General features: G+C 44.9%; 1 protein-coding gene across 1 annotated transcript; it reads right to left on the bottom strand.

The window, feature by feature from the left end:
* Positions 1-21,996: 21,996 nt before the first annotated feature.
* LOC136577831 (histone H2B 1.1-like) lies at positions 21,997-22,386 on the bottom strand. The gene has a single exon (XM_066577752.1). It carries the CDS (start codon positions 22,384-22,386, stop codon positions 22,006-22,008), a length of 381 nt encoding a protein of 126 aa, XP_066433849.1. The 3' UTR covers positions 21,997-22,005.
* Between the last annotated feature and the right edge of the window lie 254 nt (positions 22,387-22,640).

Below are 22,640 nucleotides of genomic sequence, written 5' to 3'. Positions count from 1 at the left end.
GGTCCCACTATTAAGCCACAATAGCGGCAAGAGTGCCCCCCCCCCCCCCCACTGTCAGCATAAAGATCGTCCTCCTCTGGCACAGCTGTAACAGCTGTAGCAGAGAAGAACGATGTTTGCCCATTGAATTCAATGGAGCGGCAATACAGCCGACTCCACTGAATGCAATGGGCTGCCGGCGATCGCAGGATGAATGGTCGGAAAGGGGTTAAATATATAACCCCTTTCCTGCAATTCATCCAGAAATGTGTTACACTAAAAATATATACCGGCGTATAAGGCGACCGGGCGTATAAGACGACCCCCCAACTGTCACCTTATACGCCGGTAATACAGTGGAGCAAAGAATAAAAAGCATTACTTACGTTTTTAGATGATCTGCGGCGCTCCTGCAGGCTGTCACTCCCTCCTGGTCCACGGCAGACAAGCTTTCTCCACGAAAGACTTTAAATCCCTGCCTCCAGAAGCACATGTGCCTTCAGCCAATCACAGCCAATGACAATGATGTCATTGAATGGCTGTGATTGGCTGTGTTTCTGGAGGCGGGGATTTCAAGCCTTGAAATCCCCGCCTCCAGAAACACAGCCAATCACAGCCATTCAATGACATCATTGTCATTGGCTGTGATTGGCTGAAGGCACATGTGCTTCTGGAGGCAGGGATTTAAAGTCTTTCGTGGAGAAAGCTTGTCTGCCGTGGACCAGGAGGGAGTGACAGCCTGCAGGAGCGCCGCAGATCATCTAAAAACGTAAGTAATGCTTTTTATTCTTTGCTCCACTGTATTACCGGCGTATAAGGTGACAGTTGGGGGGTCGTCTTATACGCCCCGTCGCCTTATACGCCGGTATATATTTTTAGTGTAACACATTTCTGGATGAATTGCAGGAAAGGGGTTATATATTTAACCCCTTTCCGACCATTCATCCTGCGATCGCCGGCAGCCCATTGCATTCAGTGGAGTCGGCTGTATTGCCGGTTCCATTGAATTCAATGGGCAAACATCGTTCTTCTCTGCTACAGCTGTTACAGCTGTGCCAGAGAAGAAGGATTTGTCTTCTATATGTTCTCAATGGGGTCAGCGCTGCTGCCGCTGGCCCCATTGAGCGCATATAGAATGCATCCATAGCGAGCAGCGGGAGGGGCAGATTTCAATACTCGGGTGACACCTTATCTCCCCAGCCACTCACAGCAGGGGGGTGGTATAGGGCTTAAACGTTGCAGGGGGAAGTTGTAATGCCTTCCCTGTCTTTATATTGGCCAAAAAAAAGCGCTAACGTCTCAGGGAAGAAAGTTTAATTTACCAGAACACCGCATGGTGTTCGTTACGAATAACGAACATCCCGAACACCCTAATATTCGCACGAATAGCAAGCTCGGACGAACGCGTTCGCTCATCTCTAGTGTGGATTCTATTGCTCTCACTTCCCAATGTAATTTGGCACGAGCATTGATTATGTCATAAATAGGAAAAGCTAATGAGTGCCAACTCGATTATTCAATTCTAAACGCAAAAGAATAGGCGTCCAAATTTTACGTACAGAATCTGATTCTCTCACTTCCCAATGTCATAGAAACTTGAAATTTGGCACAAGCATTGATTATGTCATAAATAGGAAAAGCTAATGGGTGCCAACTCGATTATTCAATTCTAAGTGCAAAAAAATAGGCGTCCAAATTTTACGTACAGAATCTGATTCTCTCACTTTCCAATGTCATAGAAACTTGAAATTTGGCATAAGCATTGGTTATGTCATAAATAGGAAAAGTTAATGTCGCAACTCCATTATTCAATTCTAAGCGCAAAAAAATAGCGTCCAAATTTTACGTACGGAATCTAATTCTCTCACTTCCCGATGTAATTTGGCACGAGCATTGATTATGTCAGTAATAGGAAAAGTTAATTGGTCCACACTTGATTATTCAATTCTACGCGCCAAAGAATTAGCGTCCAAATTTTACGTACAGAATCTTTTTCTCTCACTTCCCATTCTCATAGAAACTTGAAATTTGGCACGAGCATTATTTATGTCAGAAATAGGAAAAGTTAATAGGTCCCAACTCGATTGTTCAATTCTAAGCACAAAAAAATTAGCGTCCTACTTTTACGTACAGAATCTAATTCACTTCCCAATGTCATAGATACTTCAAATTTGGCACGAGCATTGATTATGTCATAAATAGGAAAATCCAATGGGTTCCAACTCAATTATTCAATTCTAAGCGCAAAAAAATAGCGAACAAATTTTACGTACAGAATTTAATTCTCTCACTTCCCAATGTTATAGAAACTTGAAATTTGGCACGAGCATTGATTATGTCATAAATAGAAAATGTTAATAAGTCCCAACTCGATTATTCAATTCTATGCACTAAAGAATTAGCGTCCAAATTTTACGAAAGGAATCTAATTCTCTCACTTCCCATTGTCATAGAAACTTGAAATTTGGTATGAGCATTATTTATGTCATAAATAGGAAAATCTAATGACTCCCAACTCGATTATTCAATTCTAAGCGCAGAAGAATTAGCTTCCAAATTTAACATACGGAATCTAATTCTCTCACTTCCCGATGTATTTTGGCACGAGCATTGATTATGTCATAAATAGGAAAAGCTAATGACTCCCAACTCGATTATTCAATTCTAAGCGCCAAAGAATTAGCGTCCAAATTTTACGTACGGAATCTAATTCCATCACTTCCCAATGTCATAGAAACTTGAAATTTGGCATGAGCATTGATTATGTCATAAATAGGAAAAGCTAATGGGTCCCAACTCGATTATTCAATTCTAAGCGCCAAAGAATTAGCGTCCAACTTGTACGTACGAAATCTAATTTTCTCACTTCACGATGTCATAGAAACATGAAATTTGGCATGAGCATTGATTATGTCATAAATTGAAAAAGTTAATGGGTCCCAACTCGATTATTTAATTCTAAGCGCAAAAGAATTACCATCCAAATTTTACGTGTGGATTCTATTGCTCTCACTTCCCAATGTAATTTGGCACGAGCATTGATTATGTCATAAATAGAAAAAGTTATTGGGTCCCAACTCGATTATTCAATTAGATGCACTAAAGAATTAGCGTCCAAATTTTACGAAAGGAATCTAATTCTCTCACTTCCCATTGTCATAGAAACTTGAAATTTGGCACGAGCATTATTTATGTCAGAAATAGGAAAAGTTAATAGGTCCCAACTCGATTGTTCAATTCTAAGCACGAAAAAATTAGCGTCCTACTTTTACGTACGGAATCTAATTCACTTCCCAATGTCATAGATACTTCAAATTTGGCACGAGCATTGATTATGTCATAAATAGGAAAATCCAATGGGTTCCAATTCAATTATTCAATTCTTTTTTTTTTTTTTTTTTATAAATCAATGTTTATTGGTTTTGTGAGAATTACAGAAACAAAAACAGTCAGAAATAATAATAAGAGGTACAAACAGCATTCCAATATACTTTTCGTGTCACCTTGGTTATCCCAGTTGGAGACAACCAAAGTGGCTAAAAACGATTCAGAGGGAAAGGAACTTTATGAACCTCTTCTATGAAAAAGAAGAGAATGAAAAGGGAGGCTGTGGCAACCGCGCTGATAGCCCTGAATATATAAACAGCCACCTGCTGTTTTCTGACGCACAGGACGAATAACAGTACAAATAGGATAAGTTGGGGGTGGAGGGGGGGGAGGGGAAGGGGAGGTGGGGGAGAGGGAGGAGGAAGATGGTGCTCTCCAGGATAGGCCGGTCCCGGAATGTCAGTTTGAAATGCTGCCCAAACAAAGGGTTTTTCACCCGACACCATCAGGTGCCGAGAAGATCAACTCGGGAGCAACATGGGCGACAGGGGGGGAGGGGGGAGGTTTCAAGAGAGGCATCCGTGGTATGGATGGGGTGCCTGTCCGCCGTCACCCTTACGCTTCCTCTATGGCTCAACCCTGAATTGCTCTCCTGATGGCCCGCCAGGGCCCCCAGATCTCTAGGAACCTGTCATGCGTTCCATTGGACGAGCTTGAAAGTTCTTCTAGGTTTGCTAGCATATCGACTCTGGCCCTCCAAAGAGTAAACGTGGGAGGGTCCTTCTGCTTCCACATCGCTGGAATAAGGGATCTAGCTGTATCCACCAGGAGAGCGAACAGTCTATGCTTGGTCGGGCGAAAGGTAGGGGTAGGTCTCCACAGGAAGACCACATCAGGGGAGAGCACTAGATCGGGGGAGATCTTTTTCATCTCACCCGCCACGCTGCTCCAGAAGGGAGCTATAATCGGACAGTCCCACCATATGTGGAGATAAGAACCCGTAGAGCTCCCACACCTCCAACACTCATTCCCCGCCACCAGCTTGTGGTTGTGTAGCCATTGCGGGGTCCTGTACCACCGCGCCAGGAGTTTATAATGGGACTCCTGGGCGGTAACACAAGCGGAGAGCCCAAATGCTGTTTTTAAAATCGATCTGGTCTCACTATCGGATAGGGTGATGCGAAGTTCTATCTCCCAGGAGATGAGGAAGGCAGGTTTCGTCCGGGAAGGGCGAGATACGTAGTTCTTGCGAATGTGAGCTATTTTTCTCAGGGAGGGAGTGGAGAGGTTACTAATCGCGGTTTCAAAAGGGGTAAGTGGCCTGGAGGAGATGCAGGTTTTCCTGAAATCATTTAGGGTTCTCACCATATGGGTCAGAGTCAGGAAGGGGAGGGGGCGATTAGGTAGGAGCTCATTTAGGGTAGTGAGGGGTGCTTCCTGGGTGAGGGCAAATACATCTTGAAAGTGTTTTTCAGAAAGCATCCTCCAAGCCCGTGTCGAGCATGAGTCCAAAGGGAGATTCATATATTTGTAAAGGGCAGATAGTGGTGTGCGTGGGGAAGGGGGAGGCGCCAGAGTTTTCCCTAGGGCATCCCATGATTCCATCGCCCCCTCCAAAAGGGTTTTTTTTCTGCGAACCTTACACCTCCTGTTCTCTGGGAACCAGAGGTCCTCCACCAAGGTAGGGCCATAGGACCCTTTTGCTAAGCGCTGAATCAATGGGTCTCTATTTGGATGTGTGAGTTCTATCCAGTGATTCAATAGGTTAGCTAGATAGAATTCACGCGGACAGGGTAGGTCCACTCCTCCCTCCGTGCGCCTCCTAGTCAGAAGGCTGTAGGCCAGTCTGGGTTTTTTTCCCATCCAGAGATATCTGGAAAAAAGTGAGCGGAGCGCCTTAAAGAAGCTGGGTGGGAGATATATAGGGAGGAGCCTCATCTTATAGAGGATAATGGGGATAATATAGGTCTTCAAGATGTTCTTACGGCCTAACCAAGAAATAAAGGGGAGATCGTAAGAACGTAATAGCTTCTTGATCTTCGTTAGGGTGGAGAGGAAATTTATCGCAAACAGGTCCTCCGCCTTCTTCGTTAATTTTATACCCAAGAAGTCAATGGCTGAGTCGGACCACGAAAAGGGGGGTATTTTCTTGATAGCCTTGAATCGGGAAGTGGGAATTGAAACGTTTAGGGCCACGGATTTAGTAAAATTAATTTTAAAATTAGAAAGGTCTCCGAAGGTCTCCAGTAGGGAGGTAAGGCGAGGAAGCCCCTCCTCCGGGTTAGTAATAAGAAAGACGATATCGTCGGCATATGCTGCCGTCGACAGGACCTCGTTCTCGATTCTCAAACCCTGTACAAGCGGGTCTAGTCTGATCTTTTGGAGGAGTGGCTCCAGAGCGAGTATAAAGAGGATGGGGGAGAGGGGACACCCCTGCCTAGTACCGTTTTTTATATCAAATGGTGGGGAGAGATAATTATTAATCTTAAGCCTTGCGTGGGGCATTGCGTAAAGAGAAAAAATTGCCGATACAAATTTGGGGGGAATGTTAAAATGGAGCAAGACTTGTTCCATGTACAGCCAATTCACGCGGTCAAACGCCTTTTCGGCGTCCGTGCCTACTAAGGTGAGTGGTATGTTATGGGTTTGAGAGAATCTGGCTGCATATAGGAGCCTTAAGCAATTATCTCGTCCCTCTCTACCCCCTACAAAGCCCGTTTGTTCTGGGCTAACTAGGGAAGTAACGTGTTTCTCTAGGCGTTTTGTTAAGATTTTGGCCCATAATTTCATGTTGAAATTAATCAGGGAGATGGGACGGTAGCTCCCACAGGACTCAGGGTCCTTGTTATCTTTATGCACCAGGGTAATGTGCGCTTCCTGCGCTTGTCTAGGCAGGGGGGTCCCACTCAGGAGAGAATTATAAAGCTCAGTTAGTTAGGGGATAAGGGAAGCACCAAGGGATTTGTAGTATATAAGGGGGAGGCCGTCCGGGCCCGGGCTCTTGCCGGGTGGAGACGAATTTAGAAGGTCACCCACCTCTTGTGGAGTGATCGGAGACAGAAAGGATGCAGCTTCATCCTCTTGGATTTTGGGGAGATTTAAGTCTATGAGAAAATGGTCAATTTGTTTTTTAACGATGGGAATGTTTTCAGCGGAGAGGGGGTCCCGTAGGTTATAGAGGCAAGAATAGAAAGCTTGAAATTCTTTGGCAATTTCGGGGGTGGAGGTGACACGCTGACCTGAGGGGGATTTAATGGCCTTTATGAGATTTCTTGTTTGGGCTTTTTTAATGAGGGACAACGTAAACTTACTACCTTTGTTTCCTTGCGCGTATGAAATGTGTTTGAGGTAGAGATATTTTTTATTAAATTTAGCTTCTAGGAGAAGTTTAAGTTCTGTGCGAAGGAAACCAAGTTTTTCAGCAGATGCTTTACACTGGGAGAGTTTAGTCAGGCGCTCTAACTTGGCAATTTGAGAAAGTAGGTCGTCAATGTCCTTTTGCTGCTTCTTCTTTGCCCTGGAGCCAGCGGCAATCAGAAGTCCTCTCATAAAGGCCTTATGGGCCTCCCACACTGTCGGGACTGACAAGTCCTCTGAGGTGTTAAGTTGGAAGAATTCCTCCAGAGCTTTGCTTAACTGGGATCTGTCTTCCGCTGAATCAAGGAGAGATGGGTTAAGCCTCCACCTCCACTCACGCGGGAGGGAATTTGGAAGGTGGAGAGTCAGGTGGACTGGGGCGTGGTCCGATATGGCCATGGCGTCTATCATAGCTTTTTTTGAGTGTTGCAACAGGGAGGAGACGAAAATGTAGTCTAAACGCTGAAAGGATGAGTGGACCTGCGAGAAAAAAGTATAATCCTTGGTGGATGGGTTAAGACATCTCCAGGCATCAACTATGTTTAGCAGTGAAATGCACCTAATGAGTTTGCTCAACTTTTTCTGCGAGATTTGGGATTTCCCTGACGAGGAGTCCATATCAGGGGATAGAGTGAGGTTAAAGTCCCCTCCTAAAATGACCTGGCCACTAGCGAAGTGTTTGAGCCAACACCAGCAGGTAGAAATAGGGAGCATATAATCGCTACTAAAGGAGGAAAAACAGCGTTAGTGCAAATAATCTGCTTAAAACAGCAACAACGAACAATGTGATCAAAATAGGCGATAGCCCAAGATCTTCAATAACGAGAAGTGAATGTCAACTTGGAGACACATCACAAAAAGTCGCAATCACCCGGAGGGTCCGAACTGGATAAGTGTGAAGCCAGGTCGGCGTCCGGTGGGAGGCATAGTGAGAGTTCTAGATGACATCACTTATTCAGTCGTCAGGGGCAACAGGAGGGTCTTTGGCCTTCTTCTTTTTGTTTCTGGGCGACTTAAGGTTACTCGCCACCTGCCAGGATTCTGGGAGGGAAAGCTTTGGAAGCTTAGGGAACTCCGGGAGGGGTAGCCAGTTTGGCAGCTCTATTGGGTCCACCTCAAGGTACTCCCAGCAATTACTGAGGTCGTCTGGAGTGCGAATCAATAATCTGCGGCCGTTGTATGATATATTAATGCCGAAAGGGAAGAGCCACGCGTAGCGAATGTCTCTTGCTCTGAGGGCTTCCAGAAGAGGTCGCATAATTCGCCTCTTTGTAAGAGTAGCAGGGGATAGATCCTGGAAAATTTGGATTGAAGAGTCCCCGTATGTTAAATTTTTGTGTTGTCTGGCAGCTTTCAGGATGGCAGACGTGTCCTGGAAGGTGAGGAGCCTGCAGATAACATCCCAGGGGGGCTCTGCAGGCGGGGGGAGGGGTCTAAGAGCGCGGTGGATGCGCTCCACAGAAATTGTCGCCGCTCTGTCTTGCCCAAGTAGCTAGCCAAATATTTCAATGGCAACTTTAGACAGGGCCTCCGCTGCCCAGGATTCAGAGATTCCCTTGAAACGGATATTGCACCTCCGGTTACGATTCTCCAGGTCCTCCTGGAGAATGAGGGCTTTATTTAAATTGTCGTGCTGTTCCTTTAAGACTTTAGCCATGGCCAGGGCATGAGATGTAGCAGAGGCAGAGGCAGGCTCCAGCTCCTCAACTCTGCCACCCATCTGCCTTATGTCAGCTTTTATCTCTGTTAGCTCGTTTATGAGGGGGGGCAGAGCCTTTGAGATAAGCTCCTTCATAAATCCCCGGGACACAGGGCTGGCATCCTCTTCATCAGAGGAGAACTCTCCCTCCCCCTCCTTACTGTAGGCAGATGCAGCCTCCGAGGCTGGCACTATCTTGATGGAAGGGTGGGGGGAGCCGGAGCTGCGCTCCTTCAGAAAGCGCTGCATCCCCATCTGGCTTTTGGAGGTCCAGGGTGTGCAGGCTTGTTCTCCACCTTTGTCCCTTACAGGTTTGGGCATTTTGATGCTGCTATCGGTGCTGTGGGTCCTCCGTGGGCGCCTCGCTGAGGGAGCTCCGGTCTCAAGCGGCCATCTTGCTCCGGAGTTAGGCCACGCCCTCAATTATTCAATTCTAAGCACAAAAAAATAGCGAACAAATTTTACGTACGGAATTTAATTCTCTCACTTCCCAATGTCATAGAAACTTGAAATTTGGCACGAGCATTGATTATGTCATAAATAGGAAAAGCTAATGGGTGCCAACTCGATTATTCAATTCTAAGCGCAAAAGAATTAGCGTCCAAATTTTACGTACGGAATCTAATTCTCTCACTTCCCAATGCTATAGAAACTTGAAATTTGGCACGAGCATTGAATATGTCATAAATAGGAAAAGCTAATGGGTGCCAACTCGATTATTCAATTCAAAGCGCAAAAGAATTAGCGTCCAAATTTTACGTACGGAATCTGATTCTCTCACTTCCCAATGTCATAGAAACTTGAAATTTGGCACGAGCATTGATTATGTCATAAATAGGAAAAGTTAATAAGTCCCAACTCGATTATTCAATTCTAAGCGCAAAAGAATTAGCGTCCAAATTTTACGTACGGAATCTAATTCTCTCACTTCCCACTGTTATAGAAACTTGAAATTTGGCACGAGCATTGATTATGTCATAAATAGAAAAAGTTAATAAGTCCCAACTCGATTATTCAATTCTATGCGCTAAAGAATTAGCGTCCAAATTTTACGAACGGAATCTAATTCTCTCACTTTCGCAATGTCATAGAAACATGAAATTTGGCATTAGCATTGATTATGTCATAAATAGGAAAAGTTAATGGGTCCCAACTCGATTATTCAATTCTAAGCGCCAATGAATTAGCGTCCAAATTTTACGTACGGAATCTAATTCTCTCACTTCCCAATGTCATAGAAACTTGAAATTTGGCACGAGCATTGATTTAGTCATAAATAGGAAAAGCTAATGGGTCCCAACTCGATTATTCAATTCTAAGCGCAAAAGAATTAGCGTCCAAATTTTACGTACAGAATCTAATTCTCTCACTTCCCAATGCTATAGAAACTTGAAATTTGGCACGAGCATTGAATATGTCATAAATAGGAAAAGCTAATGGGTGCCAACTCGATTATTCAATTCAAAGCGCAAAAGAATTAGCGTCCAAATTTTACGTACGGAATCTGATTCTCTCACTTCCCAATGTCATAGAAACTTGAAATTTGGCACGAGCATTGATTATGTCATAAATAGGAAAAGTTAATAAGTCCCAACTCGATTATTCAATTCTAAGCGCAAAAGAATTAGCGTCCAAATTTTACGTACGGAATCTAATTCTCTCACTTCCCACTGTTATAGAAACTTGAAATTTGGCACGAGCATTGATTATGTCATAAATAGAAAAAGTTAATAAGTCCCAACTCGATTATTCAATTCTATGCGCTAAAGAATTAGCGTCCAAATTTTACGAACGGAATCTAATTCTCTCACTTTCGCAATGTCATAGAAACATGAAATTTGGCACGAGCATTGATTATGTCATAAATAGGAAAAGTTAATGGGTCCCAACTCGATTATTCAATTCTAAGCGCCAATGAATTAGCGTCCAAATTTTACGTACGGAATCTAATTCTCTCACTTCCCAATGTCATAGAAACTTGAAATTTGGCACGAGCATTGATTTAGTCATAAATAGGAAAAGCTAATGGGTCCCAACTCGATTATTCAATTCTAAGCGCCAAAGAATTAGCGTCCAAATTTTACGTATGAAATCTAATTTTCTCACTTCGCGATGTCATAGAAACATGAAATTTGGCATGAGCATTGATTATGTCATAAATTGAAAAGGTTAATGGGTCCCAACTCGATTATTTAATTCTTAGCGCAAAAGAATTACCATCCAAATTTTACGTGTGGATTCTATTGCTCTCACTTCCCAATGTAATTTGGCATGAGCATTGATTATGTCATAAATAGGAAAAGCTAATGGTTCACAACTCCATTATTCAATTCTAAGCGCAAAAAAATAGCGTCCAAATTTTACGTACGGAATCTAATTCTCTCACTTCCCAATGTCATAGAAACTTGAAATTTGGCACGAGAATTGATTATGTCATAAATAGAAAAAATTAATTAGTTCCAACTCGATTATTCAATTCTATGCGCTAAAGAATTAGCGTCCAAATTTTACGAACGGAATCTAATTCTCTCACTTTCCCAATGTCATAGAAACATGAAATTTGGCATGAGCATTGATTATGTCATGAATAGGAAAAGTTAATGGGTCCCAACTCGATTATTCAATTCTAAGTGCAAAAAAAATAGCGTCCAAAGTTTACGTACGGAATCCAATTCCATCACTTTCCAATGTCATAGAAACTTGAAATTTGGCACGAGCATTGATTATGTCATAAATAGAAAAAGCTAATGGGTCGCAACTCGATTATTCAATTCTAAGCGCCACAGAATTAGCGTCCAAATTTTACTTACGTAATCTAATACTCTCACTTCCCAATGTCATAGTAACTTGAAATTTGGCACGAGCATTGATTATGTCATAAATAGGAAAAGTTAATAAGTCCCAACTCAATTATTCAATTCTAAGCGCAAAAAAAATAGTGTCCAAAGTTTACGAACGGAATCTAATTCTCTCACTTTCCCAATGTCATAGAAACATGAAATTTGGCATGAGCATTGATTATGTCATGAATAGGAAAAGTTAATGGGTCCCAACTCGATTATTCAATTCTAAGTGCAAAAAAAATAGCGTCCAAAGTTTACGTACGGACTCTAATTCCATCATTTTCCAATGTCATAGAAACTTGAAATTTGGCACGAGCATTGATTATGTCATAAATAGGAAAAGCTAATGGGTCGCAACTCGATTATTCAATTCTAAGCGCAAAAAAATTAGCGTCCAAATTTTACGTACGGAATCTAATTCCATCACTACAAAAAAGTCATCGAAACATGAAATTTGGCACGAGTACTGATTATGTCATAAATAGGAAAAGTTAATAGGTCCCAACTCGATTATTCAATTCTATTCGCTAAAGAATTAGCGTCCAAATTTTACGTACGGAATCTAATTCTCTCACTTCCCGATGTCATAAAAACTTGAAATTTGGCATGAGCATTGATTATGTCATAAATAGGAAAAGCTAATGGGTCCCAATTCGATTATTCAATTCTAAGCACCAAAGAATTAGCGTCCAAATTTTACGTACTAAATCTAATTTTTTCACTACGCGATGCCATAGAAACATGAAATTTGGCATGAGCATTGATTATGTCATAAATTGAGAAAAGGTAATGGGTCCCAACTCGATTATTTAATTCTAAGCGCAAAAGAATTAGCGTCCAAATTTTACGTATGGAATCTAATGCTCTCACTTCCCGATGCAATTTGGCACGAGCATTGATTATGTCATAAATAGGAAAATCTAATGGGTCCCAACTCGATTATTTAATTCTAAGCGCAGAAGAATTAGCGTCATAATTTTACATTCGGAATCTAATGCTCTCACTTCCCGTGTTATTTGGCATGAGCATTGATTATGTCATAAATAGGAAAAGCTAATGGGTCCCAACTCGATTATTCAATTCTAAGCGAAAAAGAATTAGCGTCCAAATTTTACGTACGGAATCTGATTCTCTCACTTTCCCAATGTTATAGAAACTTGAAATTTGGCACGAGCATTGATTATGTCATAAAAAGAAAAAGTTAATGGGTCCCAACTCGATTATTCAATTCTAAGCGCCAAAGAATTAGCGTCCAAATTTAACGTACGGAATCTAATTCTCTCACTTTCCCAATGTCATTGAAATATGAAATTTGGCATGAGCATTGATTATGTCATAAATATGAAAAGTTAATGGGTCCCAACTCGATTATTCAATTCTATGCGCTAAAGAATTAGCGTCCAAATTTAACATACGGAATCTAATTCTCTCACTTTCCAATGTCATAGAAACTTGAAATTTGTCACGAGCATTGATTATGTCATAAATAGAAAAAGTTATTAAGTCCCAACTCGATTATTCAATTCTATGCGCTAAAGAATTAGCGTCCAAATTTTACGAACGGAGTCTAATTCTCTCACATTCACAATGTCTTAGAAGCATGAAATTTGGCATTAGCATTGATTATGTCATAAATAGGAAAAGTTAATGGGTCCCAACTCCATTATTCAATTCTATGCGCTAAAGAATTAGCGTCCAAATTTTACGTACAGAACGTATTTCTCTCACTTCCCATTGTTATAGAAACTTAAAATTTGGCACGAGCATTTTATGTGTCAGAAATAGGAAAAGTTAATGGGTCCCAACTCGATTGTTCTTTTCTAAGCACAAAAAAATTAGGGTCCTACTTTTACGTATGGAATCTATTTCAATTGCCAATGTCCTAGATACTTCAAGTTTGGCACGAGCATTGATTATGTCATAAATAGGAAAATAGATTGGGTTCCAACTCCATTATTCAATTCTATGCGCAAAAGAATTAGCGTCCAAATTTTACGTACGGAATCAAATTCCATCACTTCCCAAAGTCATTGAAACATAAAATTTAGCACGAGTATTGATTATGTCATAAATAGGAAAAGTTTATAGGTCCCAACTCGATTATTCAATTCTAAGCGCCAAAGAATTAGCGTCGAAATTTTAAGTACAAAATCTAATTTTCTCACTTTGCGATGTCATAGAGACATGAAATTTGGCATGAGCATTGATTATGTCATAAATTGAAAAAGTTAAGGGGTCCCAAGATGATTATTTAATTCTAAGCGCAAAAGAATTAGCGTCCAAATTTTACGTATGGAATCTAATGCTCTCACTTCCCAATGTAACTTGGCACGAGCATTGATTATGTCATAAATAGGAAAAGTTATTGGGTCCCAACTCGATTGTTCTTTTCTAAGCACAAAAAAATTAGCGTCCTACTTTTACGTACGGAATCTATTTCAATTCCCAATGTCATAGATACTTCAAGTTTGGCACGAGCATTGATTATGTCATAAATAGGAAAATAGAATGGGTTCCAACTCCATTATTCAATTGTAAGTGCAAAAAAATTAGCGTCAAATTTTACGTACGGAATCTAATTCCATAACTTCCCAAAGTCATCGAAACATGAAATTTAGCACAAGTATTGATTATGTCATAAATAGGAAAAGTTAATAGGTCCCAAATCGATTATTCAATTCTATTCGCCAAAGAATTAGCGTCCAAATTTTACAGACGGAATTTAATTCTCTCACTTCCCGATGTAATAAAAACTTGCAATTTGGCACGAGCATTGATTATGTCATAAATAGGAAAAGCTAATTGGGTCCCAACTAGATTATTCAATTCTCAGCGCCAAATAATTAGCGTCCAAATTTTACGTACGGAATCTAATTCTCTCACGTCCCGATGTCATAGAAACTTGAAATTTGGCACGAGAATTGAATATGTCATAAATAGGAAAAGCTAATGGGTGCCAACTCCATTATTCAATTCTAAGCGCAAAAGAATTAGCGTCCAAACTTTACGTACGGAATCTAATTCTCACACTTCCCAATGTTATAGAAACTTGAAATTTGGCACGATTATTGATTATGTCATAAATAGAAAAAGTTAATGGGTCCCAACTCGATTATTCAATTCTATTCGCCAAATAATTAGCGTCCAAATTTTACATACGGAATTTAATTCTCTCACTTCCCGATGTAATAAAAACTTGAAATTTGGCACGAGCATTGATTATGTCATAAATAGGAAAAGCTAATTGGGTCCCAACTAGATTATTCAATTCTCAGCGCCAAATAATTAGCGTCCAAATTTTACGTACGGAATCTAATTCTCTCACTCCCCGATGTCATAGAAACTTGAAATTTGGCATGAGAATTGAATATGTCATAAATAGGAAAAGCTAATGGGTGCCAACTCCATTATTCAATTCTAAGCGCAAAAGAATTAGCGTCCAAACTTTACGTACGGAATCTAATACTCACACTTCCCAATGTTATAGAAACTTGAAATTTGGCACGAGCATTGATTATGTCATAAATAGGAAAAGCTAATTGGGTCCCAACTAGATTATTCAATTCTCAGCGCCAAATAATTAGCGTCCAAATTTTACGTACGGAATCTAATTCTCTCACTCCCCGATGTCATAGAAACATGAAATTTGGCATAAGCATTGATTATGTCATAAATAGGAAAAGTTAATGGGTCCCAACTCGATTATTTAATTCTATGCGCTAAAGAATTAGCGTCCAAATTTTACGAACGGAATCTAATTCTCTCACTTTCCCAATGTCATAGAAACATGAAATTTGGCATAAGCATTGATTATGTCATGAATAGGAAAAGTTAATGGGTCCCAACTCGAATAATAAATTCTAAGCGCAAAAAAATAGCGCCCAAAGTTTATGTACGGAATCTAATTCCATCACTTCCCAATGTCATAGAAACTTGAAATTTGGCACGAGCATTGATTATGTCATAAATAGGAAAAGCTAATGGGTCGCAATTCGATTATTCAATTGTAAGCGCAAAAAATAGCATCCAAAGTTTACGTACGGAATCTAATTCCATCACTTTCCAATGTCATAGAAACTTGAAATTTAGCACGAGCATTGATTATGTCATAAATAGGAAAAGCTAATGGGTCGCAACTCCATTATTCAATTCCAAGCGCCAAAGAATTAGCGTCCAATTTTTACGTACGAATCTAATTCTCTCACTTCCCAATGTCATAGAAACTTGAAATTTGGCACGAACATTGATTATGTCATAAATAGAAAAAGTTAATAAGTTCCAACTCGATTATTCAATTCTATGCGCTAAAGAATTAGCGTCCAAATTTTACATACGGAAACTAATTCTCTCACTTTCCCAATGTCATAGAAACTTGAAATTTAGCACGAGTATTGATAATGTCATAAATAGGAAAAGCTAATAGGTCCCAACTCTATTATTCAATTCTAAGCGCCAAAGAATTAGCGTCCTACTTTTACGTACGGAACTGCTTGGAAAAACCGCAGCAAAATAAGCAATAGCGGTTTTCATTGCAGTTTTTGCTGCATCCATGGGGCCCTATGGAAAAAAAAAGCGCTGCGGAAAGGTCGAAAGAATGGACATGCTGCATCTTTCAAAACCGCGACGCAGTTGCTTATCCGCACTGTGGCTCTGCGGTAAATTTTACGCCCTGTGAGAACGACATTTTGGCCAAACACATTGGCACTGCATTGCACTGCAACCGCGACGGAATGGCCACAATGCGGATATGCAACGGCAAACCGCGGGAAATAAGCAACAAATACGCCCTGTGTGAACCCAGGCTTATAGCTTCAAAATCAGAACTTTGTAGCAGGGGTATTGTGCAGAATATGTTGTTTCAGCAAGACTCCACTAGATGGCAGCAGAGCACAGTAGCAGTCCTGTTCTCATAAGACAGCAGCTGCATCCTTCCTGAGTGTCTCTCCTCTCTCTCCTGGATTTAAGAGGTTGCTCGGTGTGAAAGAGGGGGGAGTGTGGGTGGGCAGGTGAGGGGGCGGGCAGGTGACTTCCCTTGTGGTGAGTTTAGTTGTAAATTGTGCTTGTAGAGGCACTTTTCTGTTGTTTGCTGCAGGCTTTCTTCTCTCTCCCTCCTCTCCCCCAATAACATCCCCTTCTCTCTGTGACTCAACATGAATCTGAGAGTTGATGTCTCTCTGCCTCCCGGCTCCTGTGACAGCGTCCCCCACAAAGTAGATTGTGCAGTAGGGTCAGCAGTTAGTGTGACTCCTGCTGTGTAGGCACCACAGGAGTGTTGGCACGGAAGTGTAGGGACCTGGGGCAGGAGTTTGCAGGCTGAGAGCAGCTGGCAAGCCTCTCTCAGAGCCTGTCACTCACCCGGTTGCCACTGCAGGAACAGAGTGCAGGGAGTAGTACACAACCATGGCTTCTCCAGGAGCCTCACAGCCCAAACAGCAGCAGGGTTGTATTTGGGACTTCTGCTGGGCACAGGCTCCTGGTAGTCCAGCCCACAATCCTCTAGGTTCAGCAGGCCACACCAGGCCCCAGCTGGAGTCAGTCCACAGAAGACCTTAAAAGACCATAAAAAGCCTCTAGCTGCACCCAGAGGGCAAAAGAGGATATCCCAGGACCCGGCCAGCAGACCAGGGGCTTCTATCAGCAGGATTGGAGGGGATTTCAAAGGCTGGCTAGGAGAGCTCATTTTTGTGCATCCTGTCTCTTTGCCAGCTAGACAATGTGCCCCTCCCCTCCTTCCTTTTTTGCAGTTTTTATCTTTTCCTTACATAATTCCTTTCTTCCCTGTACATTTTTTGCTCTTCTAGTTTTAATAGTTGAAACACTTTCTTTTTTTTCCTTATTGCCTCTGTTACCGTCTTGTCGAGCCACGTTTCCTTTTACTTGTAGTTCTTTTATTTTTAAATTTTACTGGAAAAGAGCCAAAAATTCAATACCTGAGAAGGTGCAGAGCAGGCATGATCGCCGCTAAGCAGGCACAATCGCCATAAGACCAACACAATGGCCATAGAACCTAACAATATGCAGCAATATGCCGAGCTCCAGAGCCTCCACCAGGTTACGGCCGTTGTCATATACGACCATGCCCGGTTGGAGGCTCTGCGGCGAAAGCCAGAGGTCGGTCTGCTCTGTCAGACCCTGTAACAGTTCGGGGGCCATGTGTCTCTTGTTACCTAAGCTGAGTAGTTTCAGCACGGCCTGCTGACGCTTGCCCACCGCTGTGCTGTCACGCCGCGCCACACCGACTGCTGGCGACGTGCTGCTCACACTTCTTAATTGAGAGGTAGAGGTTGCGTAGGAGGAGGAGGGGGAGGGTTTAGAGTAGGTGGCATAGTGCGACGCAGATACCAGCACCGAGGTAGGACCCGCTATTCTGGGTGTGGGTAGGACGTGAGCGGTCCCAGGCTCTGACTCGGTCCCAGCCTCCACCAAATTCACCCAATGAGATATAGTGGCCCTGCCCGCCAGTACTTGTCCACGTGTCCCTGGTTAAGTGGACCTTCCCAGTAACCGCGTTGGTGAGGGCATGATTGATGTTGCGGGAGACCTGCTGGTGTAGGGCTGGGAGGGCACACCGGGAAAAATAGTGGCGACTGGGGACCGAGTAGCGCGGGACCGCTGCTGCCATCATGTTTTTGAAAGCTTCCGTTTCCACAAGCCTGTACAGCAGCAACTCCAGGCTGATTAATTTTGCAATGTGCACATTTACAGCTTGTGCATACGGGTGCGTGGTAGCGTATTTGAGCTTTTGCTCCAACGCTTGTGCTAGCGACAGCTGAACGCTGCACTGAGAGACATTGCTGGGTGGGGTGGAGGACAGTGGAGGTGAGGGTGTGGGTGCAGGCCGGGAGGCACACGTGCTTGTGTCCTGAGCGGGGGGGGGGGTAGATCTGAGTGGCAGGTTGGGGCACAGGGGGAGGTGGTGTCCCGTAGGCGGTGAACGTACCTCGTCCCACCTTATCGGGTGCTTGGCCATCATATGCCTGCGCATGCTGGTGGTGGGGAGGCTGGTAGTGGGGGCACCCTGGCTGATCTTGGCGCGACACAGGTTGCACACCACTGTCCGTCGGTCGTCTGTGCTATCACTGAAAAACATCCACACCTTTGAAGACCTAGGCCTCTGCAGGGTGGCTTGGCGTGAGGGGGTGCTTTGGGAAACAGTTGGGGGAGTCTTCGCTCTGGCACCTGCCTCTACCCCTGGCCACTCCACTGCCTCTTCCAACATGTCCTGTGGCTGCACTTGCCTCCCCCTCTGAAGAACTCTTCTCAGTTGGCTTATCAAACCAGGTGGGGTCAGTCACCTCATCGTCCAGCTGCTCTTCCTCTGAATCCTCTGTGCTCTCCTCCCTCGGACTTACTGCCCTTACTACTACCTCACCGATAGACAACTGTGTCTCATCATCATCGTCCTCCTCACCCACTGAAAGCTCTTGAGACAGTTGCGGGAAGTCCCCGGCCTCATCACCCGGACCCCGGGTTGGGCATCGGTCATGACAAACTCCTGAGGTGAGAGAGGAACCATTATTTCCCAATCAAGGCAGGGGCCCCAGAACAGTTCCTGGGAGTCTGCCTGCTCCTCAGAATGTGTCATTTTCATGGAGTGAGGAGGCTGGGAGTAAGGAGGAGCAGCAGCGAGAGGATTCAGAGTTGCAGCAGTGAACGGCGCAGAACTCTGGGTGGTCAATAGATTGCTGGAAGCATTTTCTGCCATCCACGACAGGACCTGCTCACACTGCTCTGTTTGTAATAAAGGTCTATTAAGTAGACCCAAAAATTGTGATATGAAGCTGGGGATCCCAGAAACGTTCCTCTCTCCTAATCCCGCAGCAGCCGGCTGCAATTCACCTGGACCAGGAACTCGGCATGTGCCCACACCCTCACTTGGACCTCCGCGTCCTCGACCCTTACCCCTACTCCTCATCATGGCGGATTAAGAATAGAGCAGGGCCAAATAAATTACCCCACTGTACAGCACTGACAACTGGGCCTTAATTCACCGCACACAGAGACTTGTAGATAGCGGAGGCTCTATGCTGTGACTTGTGTCTTGCGCTGATACCGAGGGGTAATTTACTGCTCGCAGAGACTTGTAGATAATGGAGGCTGTGTGGAGTGGGATAAGACTCTAAAGCCAGTGGAGAGTGCTGGTAACTGCGGCGATCTCAACCCCACAAAGGAAAGGGTATTGTGAGACGCTCTGCACAGTGGCAGAGCTGAAATACTTTGCAGTGGCCCCGGAAATATTACAGTACTGTTTAGCGGTGAGACCGCTGTCTAATACACTGCAGACACAGAACGGTATAACTGAAGTCGTTTTGCAGTAGGCTAGGAAATATTTGAGTGCAGTTTCATGGTGAGAGCCGGTTGTACGGCACTGCAGCCTGAGAACGCCTATTACTGAAAGGCTGGGAACAGGCCTAGATGCGTAATACAAAAATGGATGCACTACAACTCCCAGCAGGCCACAAGTATAATGTACAGGGTCAGATGCAGCCCAATGGAGGAGCTTTGGGGGTTTTGTAGACAGGATCCTACTCTAACACTTTCCCTATATCAGCAGCTCTTTCCCTATACTCTGTATAATACACTGCAGACTTAGAACGCTATAGCTGTAATGGCATGCACAGCCCGAGATGGGGGGGGGGGGGGGGTGCACTACTGCTCCCTGCCAGCCACAACAGTAATGCACACGGTCAGATGTGGCCCTAAGAAGGACAGTTGGGGTTCTTGTAGACAGGATCCTACGCTAACACTATATCAGCAGCAGCACTGTCCCTATACTCTCCCAGCGTGTGTCTGAGGCGAGGCACGGGCGGGACCGCTTTAGGTACTCGGCGGTCACCTGATCTTGCCAGCCACTCACTGCTGGGGGGTGGGATAGGGCTGGCGTGTCACAGCAGGAAGTGGTAATGCCTTCCCCGCATGTCTATTGGCTAGAAAATGGCGCTAAACATGCAGGGAAGGACATAGAATTGACTGGAGTACCGCGTGGTGTTCGTCTCGAGTAACAAGCATCTCGAGTACCCTAATGCTCGGACGAGTGTGCTCGCTCATCTCTAGTTATTAACTTAATTATATCATGATAGCAGGCTGCGGCGCACTGATTGTATGTCCTCCTTGCACTAAAGCATACGGCCTGCCCGCTAATCCGTGTAATGCTACCATATTGGAGGCGTCCTGCACGGCGGTCCTCTCATATAGAAGTGCTGCAATTGCACCAAGATCTCCCAAGGACCCGCGGAGCCATTATTTTATATAGAGTTGCGGTCATAGCACCCAGCTCTCCCAGAGTACTGCACTGACATCGTGTTGCAGGACTCTGGGAGAGCTGAATGATATAGCCGCAGCACTAAATTAACCTAGGCAAGAGGGTGGCCCTGCAGATCTCTGAGAGATACAGTCTGCGCCTCTATGTGAGGGGATGACCGCTGTCACTCTGGTCCCCGCCAGGCTATCTTGGCTCCCATTCCCACTGCTGCTGCTACTCTGGTCCCTGCACCGCTCTCGTTCCCTTTGCGGCCGCTGGAGTAAAAGGAGTCAAGAGGCGCCTGGACACCTCTACATGCGGAGCTGGGGAGTGTGAGGCTCTTGTCGTCATGCTCCTCCTCCCCTTTCCTGGCGCTTCAAGCCTCTCATTGTCAGGCATCCCGGGTTGCCTCCGCTACCCCCTTGTACCCACTACAATGCACTACAGCCCCCAGCATGTCATCCTTGGACAACTATGTCGTCTGCCTCCGACCCTTTGTGCACCCCACTGCTTCGGTCACACACACTCCATGTAACCCGTGTAATCACTGACGGGGCATCTGATAGAGCGGCGATCAGGGCTGCCGGTATCTGATCAGCAGGGGATACACTGTGCTCAGAGTACCGCGAGCAGCAACATTGTCCGGTGCGGCGCCACTAAATCTAGGTAGAGCGCCGCACAGTGCCCACCAGTATGGAGGCGTCCGCGGGTGCTCTAGAGTGACGGCTCTTCTGCCCGCGGGTCCCCCGGATGGTTTAGAGATCTGCCTATTCCCAGGTCCGCTCACTATCAGCTCCCCGGCCCGGCTGTCACGTATTCACCATTTCTGAGAGAACAGTTGGGGTTATCAGCGAGCTGCCGGGACGGGTACATATCGGGGGAAGCATGCGGCCGGCGCTGTACACTCCACCGATCACACTCGGGTAATATCCCGAACTCCCGCGCTGGGTTTCTAAATATTCCCTAAAGTGTGCTGGAACTGCACCTTGTCAGGATTTCTCCCCGTCGGCGATCCTCCTAGTTGCTCTTTACCATCCGCAGCTTTCTTCTAATTCATCCCAGCTGCATTACTGGCGATATAAACCACGGGTTCTGAGCAGTCCGTCAGGGCATCGTCCATAACAATGCTGCGGCCGCTTTGTCCTCACACCGGGAGCAATGCATCAACACCCGGCAGCCGCGCCGACATAACGGCGGTCTATCCCCACCTACTGACAGCAGGAGACATGATTGCTATTGCTGGAAGGCAATAGGACAGAGCCCCCCCGAGCGCTTGTGGACACGGGGAAGAAAACGGAGCCCCAAACCGCAGCAGGCGGTGGAGTCTGAGATGATCATCTGTGTTCCGCTGCTGCCTCCCCCAATAATGCCATTTATACTGCACGATGCAGAAGAGACACCAGAGAGAACTAGCACACAATCTGGTTATCATTCCCTCTACAGCAACGTATTACAATAACCTACACACCGACTAGGAGGTGACAGCTCTGCTGTAGATGGGGTGGGGGGCTCTTAGAAGAGCCTTTGGGGTGATCGTGCACGGCGGGCCACAGAACAGATTACTTGGCGCTGGTGTACTTGGTGACGGCCTTGGTGCCCTCGGACACGGCGTGCTTGGCCAGCTCTCCGGGCAGCAGCAGGCGCACGGCGGTCTGGATCTCCCGGGAGGTGATGGTGGAGCGCTTGTTGTAGTGAGCCAGGCGGGAGGCTTCCCCTGCGATGCGCTCGAAGATGTCGTTGACGAAGGAGTTCATGATGCCCATGGCCTTGGAGGAGATGCCGGTGTCGGGGTGGACCTGCTTCAGCACCTTGTACACGTAGATGGCATAGCTCTCCTTCCTGGTCTTCTTACGCTTCTTGCCGTCCTTCTTCTGAGTCTTGGTCACGGCTTTCTTGGAGCCCTTCTTGGGCGCTGGAGCAGACTTGGAGGGATCAGGCATGATAACGTAGAGATACTTTCCTCACTAGAGAGAACAGTGTTCCTGCACCTCCCAGCGCTGCGGTATTTATAGCGGGGCCATGCAAATGAGTACCGCCGTCTGCTTGCTGTTCTACTTCAGCGACATGTGGCCTCTGTGAGCGTCATTAGCCACGCCCAGTGCCGCTCATTGGTTCTTCCTCAAGTCTGGCCTCTATTGGGGGGATTGAAATCTACCCAATTAGAAAAGAGGAGGGCGGAGCAGCAGGTTATAAA

Source organism: Eleutherodactylus coqui, chromosome 8, assembly GCF_035609145.1.
Source record: "Eleutherodactylus coqui strain aEleCoq1 chromosome 8, aEleCoq1.hap1, whole genome shotgun sequence".
NCBI classification, from domain to species: domain Eukaryota; kingdom Metazoa; phylum Chordata; class Amphibia; order Anura; family Eleutherodactylidae; genus Eleutherodactylus; species Eleutherodactylus coqui.
This window is presented reverse-complemented; position numbering and strand designations above follow the sequence as displayed.

Bases quoted from the DNA above. Each gene is read 5' to 3' on its own strand.
- LOC136577831 (XM_066577752.1), bottom strand. From the start codon at position 22,386: ATGCCTGATCCCTCCAAGTCTGCTCCAGCGCCCAAGAAGGGCTCCAAG.